At 42.3% G+C, this 16823-nt stretch overlaps 1 protein-coding gene across 1 annotated transcript in view; it reads left to right on the top strand.

Annotated features, from left to right (window-relative positions):
- The window catches only part of mdga1 (MAM domain containing glycosylphosphatidylinositol anchor 1), a gene marked incomplete at its 3' end in the record, with an annotated part of 179722 nt that overhangs the window by 64137 nt on the left and 98762 nt on the right, over positions 1 to 16823 (top strand). The window contains exon 4 of the mRNA XM_079288631.1: positions 11870 to 12044. Coding sequence (XP_079144757.1) covers positions 11870 to 12044 — 175 coding nt within the window. The remainder of the gene's footprint in view (positions 1 to 11869; positions 12045 to 16823) is intronic.

Genomic DNA, 16823 nt, shown 5'->3' with positions numbered 1-16823 from the left:
TAGGAGAGTAAATGGTTTTTCTGAAAGTGATTCCTACCTCCTTATTATTTATTCATGGGTCTGCTGGTCATTGCAACCTTGAGACGTGCGTGCGCGCGTGTGAGTGTGTGTGTGTGTGTGTGTGATGAATTCTATAAGAGATGAAAAGGTGGAGAGAGCCATAGCAGAGAAAAGTGTAGAGGCAGAGAAAAGAAAGAAATGGGGAATGGAGGGAGGGAGGGAGATGCGGGCTGCGGTCTGGAATATGGGTTTGGATTTCCGTCCTTGAGGGGTGAGTTGAAGGCGATCAATAGTGAGGCTGAAAGCAAGGCTGATCGGGTGGCAGCACGAGGCTGCACAGGCACTCAGAGGGAACACGACCTAGACACAAACAAGGTCACTGGCCGACCCCTAACTGGACGGAGGCTCACAAAGGAGAGGAAGGAGAGAGTAGACGGAGGTGAAGATCAAGATGGGTAGAAAAAGGTTAAGGGGGGGGGACAGATTGAAAGCAGAGGTTGATGGCAGCAGAAGGACAAAGGAACAGTGGGGAACAGTATACATTTAGGAAGAAAGCGGTATGTTGATGGAGTAAAACCAGGAGAACACGCAGCATCTGTGTGTTTCATATTTGAAAATGAGAAGGCAGAGAGAGAGATTTGACTCTCTTTGATGATTTAGCTCGTTTTCTAAAACCTCAATAGTTTCATACCCCCTTAATACAACCACCTAATGTTACACCCACAGCCATGCGATTGGCTTTACAAAATGTCTGTTTCATAGATGTGAATAAGAGCAGAAGATAATGAACAGTGGAAGATGTAGTAAGAGATAAAGTGAGAAAACAAAATAAAAAGAGATTGGTGAAAGAAACCGGCAGGAGGACGAGAGGATGAGCTGACTGCTGTGCCTGTGGCATCGTGAAGGCATGTCTGGATACATTCAGTAGAGTAATCAACCTTTTCACAGCAATCACTTATCCAACACTCGATGAAGGCAACTTTAAAATGTAACTTCTGTGCCGTGTCTGCATATCACTTCACTTCACTTCAGCTCAAAGACAAGCTAGAAACCAACAGGACCAAACTACTTTAGACGAGTGTATGCGAGAGTGCGCTGGCGAGTCTTTGCATCTGTGTCCTTGACTACTTGAGACGTCGAGAGACAAGAGAACAAAGGCAAAAATCAAATTAGATCTCCATGCAAAAACAACAACACCTAATATTGCTGGTGATAAGTCTGGGGGTGGGATTCGGTGCTAGACTCCTCTATACCGTGTCTGGATAATGCCTCTGGAGTGTCTGCTGCTGTGGCAACGCACTGTACCTTTCAGACGAGCCCCTCTCTGAGGCCAAAAATAATAAAGGTGATGTCAAAATGTCTGTGTGTCTGTGCTCACAAAGTTAAAATGAAATGGTGGGGAAAAGGGTAGACTCTCGATATTGTATAGGGGCTGGGCAGAGATAGATAAACAGAGGGACAGACAGTGGGGGATTTAACTTTGTGTTGTATGTTACATGACTAGCAATGAACAATGTTTCTCAAGTACCTTTTGAAATACGAGTTTACTTCAGTGTTTTGATCAGATGTCGGCCTGATATTGTGTTTGTCGTATCAGTAATTGAGAATTGGTTTTCTAAAACATATTGGTTGATATTTAATCCTTTCATGTATATTGAAGGTAGGTAATACAAATAATACTTTTTTTTACACAACACTTTTCAGGCATAAGCGCAAAGTGTTTTACAGCTTAAAAAAGACATATCAGAAACCCATGTAAGCCCCCCCCCCTCAGAGGGCTTTACAATATGTACACATTTGACATCCTCTTGTCCCGGGATCCTCACATCGGAACAGGAAAAACTCTCCCAAAAAACCCTTTAACGGGGAGGAAAGAGGAAGAAACCTGTGGGAGAGCAATAGAGGAGGGATCCCTCTCCCAGGATGGACAGAAGTGCAATGATGTCATGTGTAGAACAGGATAGTGAATTACAACACATTCAATGTAATTACAGCACATTCAATGTATGACACAACCACGACAGGAGGCAACACCTGGTCCAGGTAAACCCGGATACACAGGAACCTGTGAGGCGAGAAAGCACAGAGACTCTGGTGAAGAAGCAGGTCAATAATGTGCATTAATGGTATCGGTAGTATGAAATAGTAATGGGAGTAATAATAAAAGTGATATTAGCAGATAGAGGTACAAGTGTAAAAGGAAATAAATAAGTTCATATATTAATTTGATGTGGATGAGAGAAATAAGCTCATATAAAGGAAATATCCACACATATATATATATATATATATATATATATATATATATATATATATATATATATATATATATATACAAATACAATGCAAATTTAAGTGGTGATCTCATATTTAGCGGGATCCAAAACAGATACATGTGCAAAATATTTATGGCAGTGCATATAAAAAGTAAGAACAATTTAAATAAGTAATGACAATAAAGTTAAAATTGAACACTGTAATATAAAGAGGACATATGAATTGGCAGTGGGAAAAAAGAAAGCACTGCACAATCAGCAGAACTTATATCCTTTAACTGGAATAAGTTCTACTGTATTTATTCAGGCAACCACTCTTAGTCTTAAGAAGGCTCTTAATAGTTCCAGTGGAGTCGGCTGATCTCACTCTTAAAGGAAGGCTGTTTCAGGCTGTCAGGGGCAAATAGTGCTTTGATCAAATCTGGAGCATGATTGGCCTTGAAAATAAGTAATGCAATTTTAAATGTAACGGTCAACCAGTGCAGTGATACTAAAATTGGTGTGATGTGACAAGACCTCCTAGATTTAGGTAATTATCTGGCTGCTGAGTTCTGGATAAATTGCAATTGTGAGACTGAGTGGGAGTTTAAACAGGTTAAAAGAGAGTGACAGTAGTCCAGGTGTGATGATATAAAAGTCATTCAAATGTTTCTAAATTGATAAAAACAAGCTTGGATGATATTTCTGGTATGCTGCTCAAAGGATAAGTGGCTATTAAAAGTTACCCTGAGGTTCGTTGCCACAGACTTAACATTGGCAGTAAGTAGTAGTAACGTATAATGTTCTGGACCTAAGGATACACAGAATGCAGTGTTGTTAACTGTTCAAGATGTCGTGTTGCAGAATCATATGTCCAAGAGCCAAACATGGACAGTGAGAATACAATTGGTCCCAGAATAGATCATTGGGGCAGTCCACATGTGATGTTAGCTGTTGTTGATTTAAAAATCCTGGATGGAGACACATTTCCCGTTGTCCAGGTAAGAGGAGAAACACTTGAGTGGAACTCCAGTGATTCCTGCCCATTTCTCAGTCTCTCAATAAGAATGCTGTGCTCTATGGTGCTTTAGGCTGCACTTAAGGCCAGCAGCACCATGACAAAGCAGTGTCCAGAGACCGCAGCCAGTAATAAGTAATTTGTCACACGAAGGAGATCCGTTTCTGTACAATGCAGCTTTCTAAAAAAAACACTGGAATTGTTATGCCTCCACGCTGGCAATAGCTGTAGCCAGAGGCCTTGTGTTTTTGGGGTGTCTGTCCATATATCTGGTCCAGTTTCATAAACAAGATATTTCTGGAGGGAATTTATTCAAATTTGGTACCATGACAGAATTACATTTTGTCACTGTGACCTTACAAAAACATGGCCATCTTAAATATTCATATGCTGATGAAGACAATTTCAGTGATGACATGACAGAAATGGATGTAAACTGCAACTTGACTGGTTGGCAGAGGCATATACCTGCAAGGCGGTGATACTAGATCACAGATGTTGTTGCATTTTGCCTGTAAAAGTTGCATTTTTTCAAAGGTTTAGTGGGGAAAAGGTCATGTGCCACACTACCGAGAAGATCCTGTCGTGAAATTTGGACAAAACCATTCAATAATTCCAAGTAAGGGCCAGGGATATCCACAGATGTTGCAGCAGGAATTTAATTTGCGCTAATGTTATGTCTTATTAATGAAGAAGGTAATAACGGTTTCACACCCTGCTGGAGACAAGGCGGTTGCGGTTGTTTGTGAGAGATTGACGGGTTTATTGATGGTATTGAATAACGTGCCAGGATTATGCTCTGAAGCAGAGATTAACTGTGAAACGTGCTGGACTCGAGCCTCCTTCACTTTGTTGTTTAACGTTGTAATACATGTTTTAATTAACGACAGCAACTTGTAATTTACTTGATTTCAGCTTTCTTTCTGCTCTCCGGTATAATCTTTTGAGAGTCCGAGTGTCTTTGTTTATCCCGGGGGATTCTCATATTGTCAGTTTTAGCAGGGTTTTTAGAGGTGCAGCCGTGTATAGGTGGACAGGCATAGTTTATGAAACGCTTTTGTGAGGTTGTTTGTATCTGTATAATACGTCAGGCTTGTATCTGTCAGGCTTTTCTTTACTTCCGTCCCTCCTTCCATCTCTCTTTTCTCAGCATCATCAAGGCATTCAGCAATGATATCATCTGCTCTACACACAGAGACGCACACACACACACACACACACACACACAAAAATAGAGTGAGCTCAAATGTCTCCATCTCATGCCATGCTTGTGCTAATTAGCCATCGCTCATTACAACAAACACATGCAACATGGGCGGAGTGTGTGAGGTAGCTGCTGACACCGCTGCTGACGGCTGTGTACACACAGGCCGTTTGGAGAGAGATGCTCACGTTTGCTGATTTTGTTCCCCTCTGACTCAAACAATCTGATGGTGAGCGAAATGCTCCAAAAACAAAGTGAATTATGTAAATGTTGTTTTGCATATGGGATTACGACAATGTGAATATGCTTAAGAAAATCAGGTGTCTCTCGAGAGCAAGCAATGGAAAACATCTGTTGAGCTTCAGTGTTATGTTAGCTATCACCAGCGCCAGCGGCAATGACTTGCACACAAGTTCTATACATACGGTACATATATATATTGGTTTTTTTTCAGAGTTCATGACATTATCGTAAATGCTGATGATACCTCTGCCTCCTGTAATTTTATCACAGCCTTGGTCTCATATTGCACAGGCAGAAAGAGCGATAAAGGCATTTGTATTGTATGTCAAGGTTAGAGTGAGGGAGGGTGTATTTAATATCGGTGAGTCAGTTTTATTGGACTTTGTGAGGAAGTGATCTCTGCAGGCAGAGTTGAAGGCGTTTCACTCTGATGTGTGTGTATATAACACACTGATGGCAACTGTTGCTCAGTTTTATTCCGATACAGGTGACTACATTCAATGAGTGTAAGTGTTGAATGCCACTTGCTTATACTCTTGCCAATTACGTTCAGTAGGCTATTGATGACACATTTAAACAGGCAACTGCTAATAAATGGAGATTGCATAATGTAATTTAACTGACAGGCAAAAACACATATCTCATTTTTCACCTCATTTTCCTCTCTGTAAAATGCACCTTATCCTTTCATATTTCCCTGTATCTCCTGGTCCAGTCTTTGTTTTTCTCTATCATTGATCACATACATGTCGGTCCCTTGATAACCCTGTCTTGTGTCCCTCTCCTCTCTTTCCTGCCCTGCCCTGTCTTCATTTGTACCTTTCACCTCATCGAATATCTTCTTCTTCTGAATGTAATCTGCACCTTCTCTACTCTTCTTCTTTATCCCTTTTCACGGCTGCTTTCTTCTCTCCTACCCCTTTTATTCTCCCACATTTTTTTTATTAATTTCCTGACGATATATAGAAAAAAAAGAAGTTCAACTATCTGCCCTCTTTGCCGTACTCACTTGTTGCCACACATCTCTTGTTCTTCGCTCTCTTCCCCCTAAGCTTCCCAACACATGATGCCATGAATCAGCAAAGCAACGTCCATTCAGGCGGTGATGCTTGAAATTATATTTATTCCTCGCTCTACTCTTTTAACCATCCATTTATTCTTCCTCACCTCTCAGTTGCTTCACTCTAGCCCTCCATATCTCCTCCCAGTGACAGATAATTAGAATGGATATTTCCATGTGCAAGTTTATTTCGTCTTGTCATCCACACCTTGTCACTTTTCTTTTTCAATTTAGACATTGCTTGTGAAGCAAAGTGGGAGCGATTACTTCTCAGTGTCTGTTTGTCGGTTCAAGCTGCCGTTATCAACCTGCTATACTCCTTATTCCTCAGTTATTTTGTCATGTCTACCTGTCTTCTCTCTTCCTATCCCACACTTTCTGTTTGTGTATGTCTGAGTGCCTCAGTGTGTGTGTGGGTCTGCCGAGTAGTATTCCCCGATTACGGGATTACCATCTTAAGCCTATTCACGGTAAGTGAGCCAGTTGGATGGATAAAGCACTGTTTTGTCGACTCCGCTGGAGTTACATCAAGAAAGAGTTAGAAAAATTGTAGAAGGCAGGCCTAGCAAGCTCTGGGTGAGCTACTGAGAGGGAATGTAACGGATTCAAACCCTGTAACACCCGAGGAAGCAGCGGTGGTTTAGAGGGGGAAAGCTTTGCAAGCTAAGCATTGCTTGCAGTGATGACAAACAAGGAGGGATTTAACCTTTCACAGCCGTATTATCCTCAGTGGTTGACAGTAAACTACATTGAATTTCAACACTGCTGATTGGGCCCACAAAACACAGAGATGTAGGGGTAACCTTAATAAATGCATTTCTGAATTACTAGTGTTTTAAGGGTGTTCAATGGGGCATTTTTGGACGAACACTTTGGTTGGTAGGCAAGCTTAGTTAATCCTGATTATAACACCTGGAATTCAATAGAATATATCCGCTGCTTTTGCCTGGCCCTTTAACGGCAGACATACCTGAAGAAGACATGAATAACATTAATACCTCAGAAATCATGACGATTTAAATAGTTAATAAAGTTATTGTATTCATTTACATATTGGTCTTGCATTAGAGCATACCTAGTTTAAGTCTTGATAATTCATGTACTATTACCAGTTCGTTAGCGGCATCATAATAATTCAGGATCAGATTGGGGCACTCTGTCTACATTGTTTTTATTATTTGTGACAGCCGTGCTGAATATTGATAACACATGAACAGCAAGGTGTGAACAGCAATCTCAACCCCCTTTTTCTAAGCTAAATGCTAACACAGTATTAAGGTCCCTCCTGTATTGTTATGTTGACAGTTTCCAGTTAAGACAGCGGAGCAAAAGGGTCCGACAGCCATCGGACCATGTCTGCTGGATCCTGGTGAGATGTGTCACTCTGGGGAGAGAAGTTAGAGGCTCAGAGACAGATCGGAAGGGGGGGTACAAGATATATAAGGAATGTTAAATAAGACGATAAGACCAACTTCAGACTTGTAGCGACAGAATGGACGGAGGGAAACACAGAGAGAGAGAGAGGGAGATCAGAAGAAAGGTATGAGACTGAGACCACACACACATAGAACATAGAGAGAGAGTGAGAGGAGGGAGAGAGGTGTTTGGATCGGCAGCTGCAGGCCACTGACCTGTCAGTATGGTTGACACACATTAGCCCTGTCCTCCCTCACCACCTTAAAGAAGAGCACACCTATCACTCTTTCTCCTCTCTCCCTTCACGGTTTCTGATCCATATTCATCCTGCCTCATTAGCTCTCCTTCTTTCTTTACAAGTCAACACAGATTTACTGACGTGAAGCTGGAATCCATTGCCGGTTTATTACGTACCCACACCTAAATCCAATGCAGTCCAATACAAGAGCTCTGAAATGAATCCCATGTTTAGAAAGCTCATAATGTTACTTTTTGTTGACAATGTGGCAGAGAGGTGTTGACTCAACTCTGTCGTTTTGTTGGCCAAGCATTGAAAGGAGTATCTAATATTTTGTCATGCCCAATGAAAACTGAACATTATAAGCTTCATAAAGTTAGGTTTCATTGCAGGGCTGTTGTATTGGATTGCAGTGGATTTAGCAAGGTGTATGTGACTAATAAACTGGCCACCTGGGTGTATTGTTAAAATACCCATCGGTATTATGTGCAGCAGATTTACTGTGGCTTGAGATGCTGTGAGCAACTGCTAAGAAGTTGTTTACTTGCTTGTCAGGTCGCAACATGGTTGACAATGCCAATAAAGTCAGTTTATCTGATTAAGTCCACAATACACTTCACAACAACTCGTCAAAAATATCTCTGCTGCAGCGTGAACGCTGCTAGAGGACTGCTGCTGAATGCGCTTCAAGCCTTAAATGGAAAGATCTCACCCAACAATATTGACTTCACTTTCTGGGTTTGATCATTGAAATTTCAAAGACACGGCAACCGGGTAATCTCAAAATGTACTTTAAAAAGAATAATAGGGGGCCATGACATTTAGACTTTATTTGCATCAAACAGAACAAACACGCAAACATCTTCACTTGGCTCATTTCATATCATTGTAAACAAGGGAGCGTGATAGATTCAAGGACAAGTTATTACCATCACGATGCAGAAACTGCAATGCATTGGTTGGAAACAAACATTACATTAAGGGGAGTTATTGCGAATGACGATCATACAACATGTGGCCACTAATGGAACATTTACTAGCCCACTTGGCTCTGGTCAGTATTTCCGTGCACTCTTCAATTACCACAGTTTGATTCGTGCCTAATAGCTCCATCCGCCTATCCTCCCATAAAACATAAAGGACTTCCCAACTGTCTCCTCCCAATTCAAAACACTGTTCTCCACACTGTTTCTGTTCTCCTGTTGAAACATCTGTGTCTTAGACAGCATACAGCTCCCCCAGCTGAATACAGAAACGACAAACAAAACCTGCTGCATTTCATGTCGAGCTGGATCCCAGGGGATCCCAAACCTTCCCTTCACATTACACTTCTAACCAAATGTAAGAGCTATTATTACAAAAGGCTCTGACTCAACAAATGCATCTTCATTTCCCAGCATGTGTGTGAATCTGCGTGGGGGTAAAAAGTGTGTAAACGAATGTGTATTTAGACACAAGATCTGATGGCAAGTCAGTGTTAGGCTTTCACATCAATATATAAAAGATGGGAGGAGAAAAGCGCCCAGACAGGGATAAGATGAGGGAGAAAGAAAAGGACCGGGAGAGAGATCCAAACCAATCCGCCGGGACCTGGGTGGAAAAAATAGAACAGCGTCACACGTCTATTGAGGGGAGAGAGAAGAAAGAGGTGTGGAGGGAGAGCGAACGAGGTCAGAGAAAGAGAGCGCAGGTGATGGTTTTAAGCTGCTGGTGTCACAGCCAGATATAGGCTCCTGTGCCGCCTGCCTGTCATCTGCATCGCACACAATGTCTCCTTTGTTCACAATATCACCTCTCTCTATTTTGCTTCATCTGCCTCCCCGGTGTAGCAACTCTGAGTGTGATGCACTATTTCTCTCCCCATCACACAGCTGCCAGCGATACTGTATATATCATTCCCTCTCATTCTCACTCTCAAACTAAAAAAGAAACTCTCACTTACACATCTTCTTCTCACCCTCTCCTTACCTACTATATTCCTCACTGACTCCAGCTGTTTTTCTTCCCTCACACTTTGTGTCTCTCTGTTTCCTTACATGTTTTACTTATGCCTTTTACCCCAGGATGTCCCAATATAACAATACTTTTAGCAGTATTAGCTCATAAGCTCATAAATTCATAAGTTATTTCCACTTCTGTTGACCTTCTGTAATATTTTGAGTGCAATACATCATCCTGATTTCATGCTCAACACCTTCTCTGTACACAAACACACTTGCATTACGCACACACGACAGTAAGCATACAGTAACTGATTTTAGCTGAAACATTATTATTTTACTTTACTGTCACAAAGCCCCTTTCACATAATCTTGCCATTAAAATGATTCTAAACTTGAAACTAAGCTTAATGTTCCTGAACTCTAATCCTAAGAATTACTCTTCAAAGCGAGTGCAAAGAAAACGTCTGTTATTTTATCTGCTCATCTTTTAATCCTTGAATGGATAAAAGCAGGAAAAACACAGATACACACTTCACGCTCACTTTCACTCTCTCATTTTCTGTCTCTCACAAAGCGCCACACACCCACATGCACAAACACACACACACACACACACACACACATATGCATGAAAACTGGAGTCACTAAACCATGGAGAGACAGGGTTCGGTTCATTGCTCACCTTGGCTGGTTTGATCAATGGCAGTCTGCCTCCTCCAAATCCTTCCCACAAACAGAGCTGAATAAACAGGCAGGGAGCGTTTACACAGGCTCTGATAATCTGCTAATCCATATAACCTGCTTTCCAACCAACACACTCGCTCTCACATGCACTCACACGCACACACGCAGGAGTGAATATGTACGCCGCTACGGAGTACATATCCAGGAACACAAGCAGACAACTGTGCATTAAAGCAGGACACACACACTCTACACACAAACATTTGCATACACTTACACAAACAATCACACTCACTCACACACTCACACACACGCACACGCTGTATCAGTGGCTTTTGTCCATTATCCTCCCTGACCTCCACAGGACATGGTTGATAGTCTCGTCGAGGTTGATAACAGACAGAAGGGTTAATGGGGATTAATGGACTGTACACACACACACACACACGCACACACACACACTCACACACAGTGTGAATAACATTTCAGAGCTGATGACTTCACAGGCTTTCATGTATCTCTGGAGCGTGTGTGTGTGTGTGTGTGTGTGTGTGTGAGTACCGGTATGTTTGTGCACTTGATTAATCGAGTGATTGTATCATGTTGCTGTCGGCCGTGCAGCATTCCCAATGGCTTGATGGGATAATTGAGGCGTGAAGAAGCCATATAGAGTTTGTCAAAACTCTTAATGGTCTTAGTTTAGCATCATGGACACCATGAGTACAGCACTTAGTGTCATTAACTTCCATTCAATGGAGCAGACAGATTTTATCACTGAGAAAAAAATTCAGAAATGCATTGATAATTTTCATCCATTTTTCTAGGTCACTGAATTTGCTTTATGTGGACATGCCTTTCAACCACGTTTCAGGTGACACGATGAGCACAAGGATGATGGAATTTGTTTGCCACAGCTGCAACAATATAACTTCTTTATGATGTGAAAACACGATGGTTTGGTTGGGTCTAGGCTCAAAAACAAGGAAAGATCATAGCTTGGATTAAAATAACTGCTTGGTTATTGTTGAGGAAACATTGTGGTTTGGACTAAAATGAAAGCTTTGTTAAGATTAGAAGACTTTTGTTGAACAATCGTGGTCATGGTTTGAAGAAACAAGCAATGAAAAGGGTAGGGAATGGGAAACAAATATGATTCTTCTGTTAAAGTCAGCCCATACAACCACCCTAACCTCCCTATGAGGACAATGTCGCTCTATATCACAGTCACAATAAATTCCCAATGAACGAGAGTCATAACTCCGACAGCCATAGCTGACCATCAAAATATGATGAAAATGACTGATGCTGTCGTCTTCCTAGTGAAAACAGTCGACTTTAGTTTCTCAACTTGCTGCAGTGATGTCTCAGTACACTGTGACATCACTGTTGGATTTGGTTACAGATGCAAAAAGAGAAACAGACTTAACATTTTCCACCAGAGAGTGTGATGACACTGCTTTTAATCATCAACGGAGATTATAAATTGTCGATTGAAGAATCACGTGTCACTAGCTTTTCTTTGTTGGAAGAACAAACTATTACATTTTACTTTCATCGGTGCATAAACATGAATATTTGTTTGGGTTGGGAAATGTTTGAATGCGTGCTTTTTAACATTTTTGTTTATACTGTATCTGGAAAGTTTTTTGGACGTCAAATGTCAAAGCCTGCCTTGCTAGTCCTTCTCTCTGTCCCCGTTTTAACTTTCTTACATTACACTTTGACTGATTCTGTCCTTGCTACACCTTGCTTTCACTGACAGCATCTTCGTCAATTCAACATTTGCTCCCCTTCCGCCCTCTCTTCAGGTACGGTGGACGAAGACGGCTGGCAGTGCGTCAGACAAGTTCCAGGAAACATCACTCTTCAACGAGACGCTGCGCATCGAGTACATCCAGAGGTTTCAGGGGGGTCGCTACTACTGCAAGGCCGACAACGGGGTGGGGGTGGCTGCCATCAAGTCCATCCGCGTAGATGTGCAGTGTAAGTGGGCAGGGAGAAAGACGGAAAAAAAAAATACGAAAAACTCCTTCCACTTCTGGACCACAGCTTACTATCACTACAGCTATTCCCACTGTTAGAGAAGACCAAGATGGGGAGCGATGGAAAGATTGGAAGAGGAAAGATGAAAGACAGTTCATATGGATAATGAGATTTCAAGTGGGAATGGCTTCCAGGAGTATCTGATGACTTATGGTGTAAAGGATGAAAAGCACACTAGGAGTATTGGAGGGTATAGATAATATGCTGCAACACTTTCAAAATGAACATCTACATGTTTTGACCTTGATATATTGTATGGATAATGTAGCCAATGTAGCCAATGGTTATCCACCAATAAGAGTAATTGTTTTTAAAAACGCTTTGTCAGATACTCCTGGATAAAAAGTGAAGTCTGTGGGACATATCAAGAGTTTTATAACAGTTGGTCCAGGTGGTACGGGCTCCCTAACCCACTATTCCTCAACTAACCCACGCCCCAGTACTCTGGTAATAAAAGTGAGAAAAATCACAACCACAAAATCAGGTTCGTAGCTGTGTAGACTGATCCTCAATATTTCTTGCTGTTTAGCTCTGTCACATCCTCACATTTGATGGCTGATGATAATGTTTGTCATACGGACAGACAGTTGAGAAGTAGTGTGGTGTTGTAGGGGCCCCGTGCTGCTGCTTGTTTCACTGCCCCACTGTCCCTGTGAGTCAGGGGCCAGGTCATGGCGACAGGTTGATGCACATGCAACTATATACCCAACACATCAATACTTGTATACAGTTTAATTTAATTTCCAGCACCCTAAAACCTTACACATCCGTTACAGCGGTTTATTGCATAGATAGTTCCTTCCTTCATTGATTCAATCATTTTAATGGTGGGTTTATAGACTAATAGAAAAAAGCTGATTTTCCAAGGGCCCTATAACCCTAAACACCCTTTTGCTAAATTCATCTCTTCTTCTACTCTGCTTTGTTCAAACCCATGGTCTGCCGCACCTGCTCTAGCATCTTTAGCATTCACACATATACAGACACACATGATCGCTCCACGCTTGTCCCTCTAGGATTTGTCACTTACACCACCACCCTGCCTCGGCCTCTTAATGGGCCCCCTCCCTCCTTCTCCCTCCTCCCTTTCTGCTGATAGAGTTAGTTCTCCCCAGGCGCTAGCTTGGCCCCTGCTGGGGAGCTGGTAATTGCAGGGGGCCTGGGTAGTAAACAGGTTGTACCGTAAGTGTAGTTGTGACAGGAGCTCTGTGAAGCTAACCAGCTCTGACGGCCAATGCTTGTTCAATTCCCCATCCCCGATGCCGCGTTGCACCCAGCGGCGATCAACCATGCTTCCTAGGGTGACTTCAGTTCTAGAGCGATGTAACAATTAGCCCAAGCTATACCACACAGAGAGAGAGAGAGAGATAGAGAGAGAGAGAAATGAAAGTGGAGGGAAAGATGGATTAGAGAGTGAGAAAAGAGGGGTTGTAAGCAGGGAGGGAACAAGTAGTAACCACCATGGCTGAGTGTCTCTGTAGATGCCGTTTGAACAGAAGGCCAACTGGAAAGACCACCGGAAGTACAGAACCAAGGAAATGTACTTCTATTACTGTACACATGGGAGACAAATAACAACAGGTTGTGTTGAGATCTGATAACCATTCAGCGACCCCTCATGCCGACACACCTGTTTGCTTTATTGACTGGTCTGAGTTCTATTTAATTTTGATTGCTGCCTGTTCGACCAATATCGGCTCCATCCAGACTCCACCGAGTTGCCAAAATTTGGCTTTTCTGGCTCTTAACAACTGACAAGATGGCAGCAGGCAGCTAGTGGTAAACCCAAAGTCCTGGCTGCAAAAAGCCCCGTCAAAAGCCAATGGGAGACGGCACAGACGATATGTCCATCTTGTTCTACAGTGATACCACAAAAGAAAGGGGAAAGTATGCGTAGTTCAAGCACAATTGTGCGCGAGGAAATAAAAGGACAATGTTACTTTAAGCTAGATAAACTGAACATACGGAGTTGTTTTCGGATGAGCATTCTACCTTTCCAGGAAAGAAACTAAACAGCGAACACAGGACAAAGTAGAAGCAGAAAAGAATGGTGATTGATTGTAAATTGCAATTCCCACTCAAAAAAAGGGGAAGTGATGAGAAGCAAAACACGAAGATGAGGAAGAATAAGACGGATGAAGGGAGGAGCAAAAAACTAAATGAAGACAGCGAGAACGAGAAATGAAATTTGGGGAGGGAAGAGAGAGAGAGAGAGAGAGAGAGAGAGAGAGAGAGAGAGAGAGAGAGAGAGAGAGAGAGAGAGAGAGATAGAGAGAGAGAGAGAGAGCGAGCGAGCGAGAGAGAGAGAGAGATGCACTTAATGAGGTAGATGCACTCATGCTTTTCAATTTGGATGCATCCAACAGACCAGTTAATGGACTAGAGGGCAGAACATGTTGTTACCTGCACAGTATGCAAACAAGAGCTTCAGCTCTCTCTCTTTCTCGCTCAACCACACAATTTATGTCTTTTCTATGTTTCAACTTTTTTAACTGAAATGACCACACACTGCACTTTTTATTCACTCTTTATTTTCCCCTTCTCCTTCCCTCATTCCTATACTTCTTTCTTGTTGTCCTTTATGTTTTTCCTTCCTTCCTCCCTCCTCTCTGCACCACACACACCAGTGTGTGATGCAGCATTGTGTTGTTTCGTGTTTAGTGAGTCAGCTGGGGTCTCTCCTCTCAGCTGTGAGGCGCAACTAAACACAGCAGTGTGTGTCTTTAGGTCATCGGCCGTGCGTGCGACTTTAACTTTGCTTTCATACAAACACATGGATGCAAGGAGGCGTGCGAGGCATCATGCAGGCACACATACAAACCAAATGGCTTGCTCTTCACTCACAGGTAGCATGTGCACATTTTTTTGCATTTACATAGATGCACATGCACAGCGATGCACACAGTAGTAGGGGGACGCTCTTTCAAGTATGCACACATGCTAAAATATGTCCAAAAACACACTTTCACACTTCAAGGGTGTGAGAACAAGAGGAACAGCAGGGAAGAATGAAGAGGGGAGAGAATGAATGATGGGTTGAAACTGAAAAGGCAGAGCAAAGGTAAAGCAGAGAAAATGAGTTTCAGGATTAAAGAAAAGGCGCATAATAAATATTCTGCTTTGCATAGCAGGCAAATACAGCAAAAGTCACCGATATTTCTTTATAGCCGACACCCTGTATCCTGTATAGCTCATTCCTTCTCTTCCTTTTTTAAATTGTGTCTTCTCATCTGCATCCGGACATAACATCCTTTTGTTTTTTTGTTTCACAACACGCTGAAACATTTCCTCTCTCCTTTTAGTGCTCTTTAGACTCTCCCTGTTTTATTTCTGTACTTTAACTCAAGCCTGTGAATCTGTTATTAGCTTAGCATGTATTTACTTATTAACCCGAGGGCTATTTGAATGAATCAGTTAGCACAGAATAGTTAATGACAGCCAACTTGTTTTCCATATAATGGACTGGCAAGACCTTCGGCCAACGCATTATCAAGTCTGCAGTGCGTACTTAACGAGCAAATACAGGTGAAGCTCCCTGCGTCACTCTACCCCTTTCCAATTCCACAAAGAGCACATACAGCAACATTTCCATTCATCTACAGCCACTTAGACTGGCTTCACTGATGGTTTTCACTCAACAACACTTCATCAACCTGTCACCCCTTTCTGTCAACAACCTTCTTTCCCTGTTAGACCTCCATTACATGGGGGTCACCTGTATCAACCAGCTGACCAATGACCTGGCACACTAACCACTGAGGCAGTGGGGCAGTGAGCTTGCGGGGTTTAACTTTGAGTAGCCTCTACTGATGGGATGGACTTGGTTCAGAAACCCAACCGATGATACGTTAGCATATTGTTTGGCTCAGCTTAGTTCAAATCAAATCCTCTCGGTGGATACTTTACCCTCTTCAGGACACAAACAGGTAAGTGGAAAGTATTTGGGGATGTGATGATGATGATGATAATATTGATGTTGATTTTGTTAATGTTGATGGGAACATTGTTTCATGAAGATGATGAAGCTGTTGGATTGTTTCTTTCTGATTTTAGTTGGTTTTTTTTGGCTTCAGTGAAGCGGTTGACTAAAGAGCATTGCAAAAGATCCTCTGTTCAGCAAGTTTTCCAGTGTTTTACTTGTTCAAAGTAACTGGCAATAACCTCTTGTGCCATTGTCAGTAATCACTGCATTTGTCAATGGAGTAATGGAGTATATGAATCTCCAAATCTACACAAAACCTTTCACAGCGTTGGCAGTTATTACCCCAACTGTCACTGGTGATGGGAGCCAATAGAAGAATGTGTAATCTGTTCTTCCAGCACTGTTGATTTTGAAAAAAAACCAGTAAAACAAGTGCTCTATAATTGGTGTTTTTGACAGTGGCAGGCACGTTCACACAAACATGCACACACCCATAGACAACAGGCTAGTTGGCATTGAGTCTATCCGTGTTGGCCCGAGTCTTCTGTCACAACACAGGCTCTGTGCTGGCTGGAGCATGGAAGAATGGGCAGTGCCGCTGCTAGCGCAGAGTGGAAACACAATATGCACACACACACACACACACACACGCCGTAACACACATTCAGTAAAGCTGCATACACACACACACACTTTGACACAGAAAGCAAGAAAACGTGTGCAATGGACAGGTAGAGAAAGAGAGTATAGCGTTATTAGGTAGTTGAAAAGAAGCTTTGACCTTTCAGTGGGAAAAC

Source organism: Melanostigma gelatinosum (genome assembly GCF_949748355.1).
Source record: "Melanostigma gelatinosum genome assembly, chromosome: 2".
Taxonomy (NCBI): domain Eukaryota; kingdom Metazoa; phylum Chordata; class Actinopteri; order Perciformes; family Zoarcidae; genus Melanostigma; species Melanostigma gelatinosum.
This window is presented reverse-complemented; position numbering and strand designations above follow the sequence as displayed.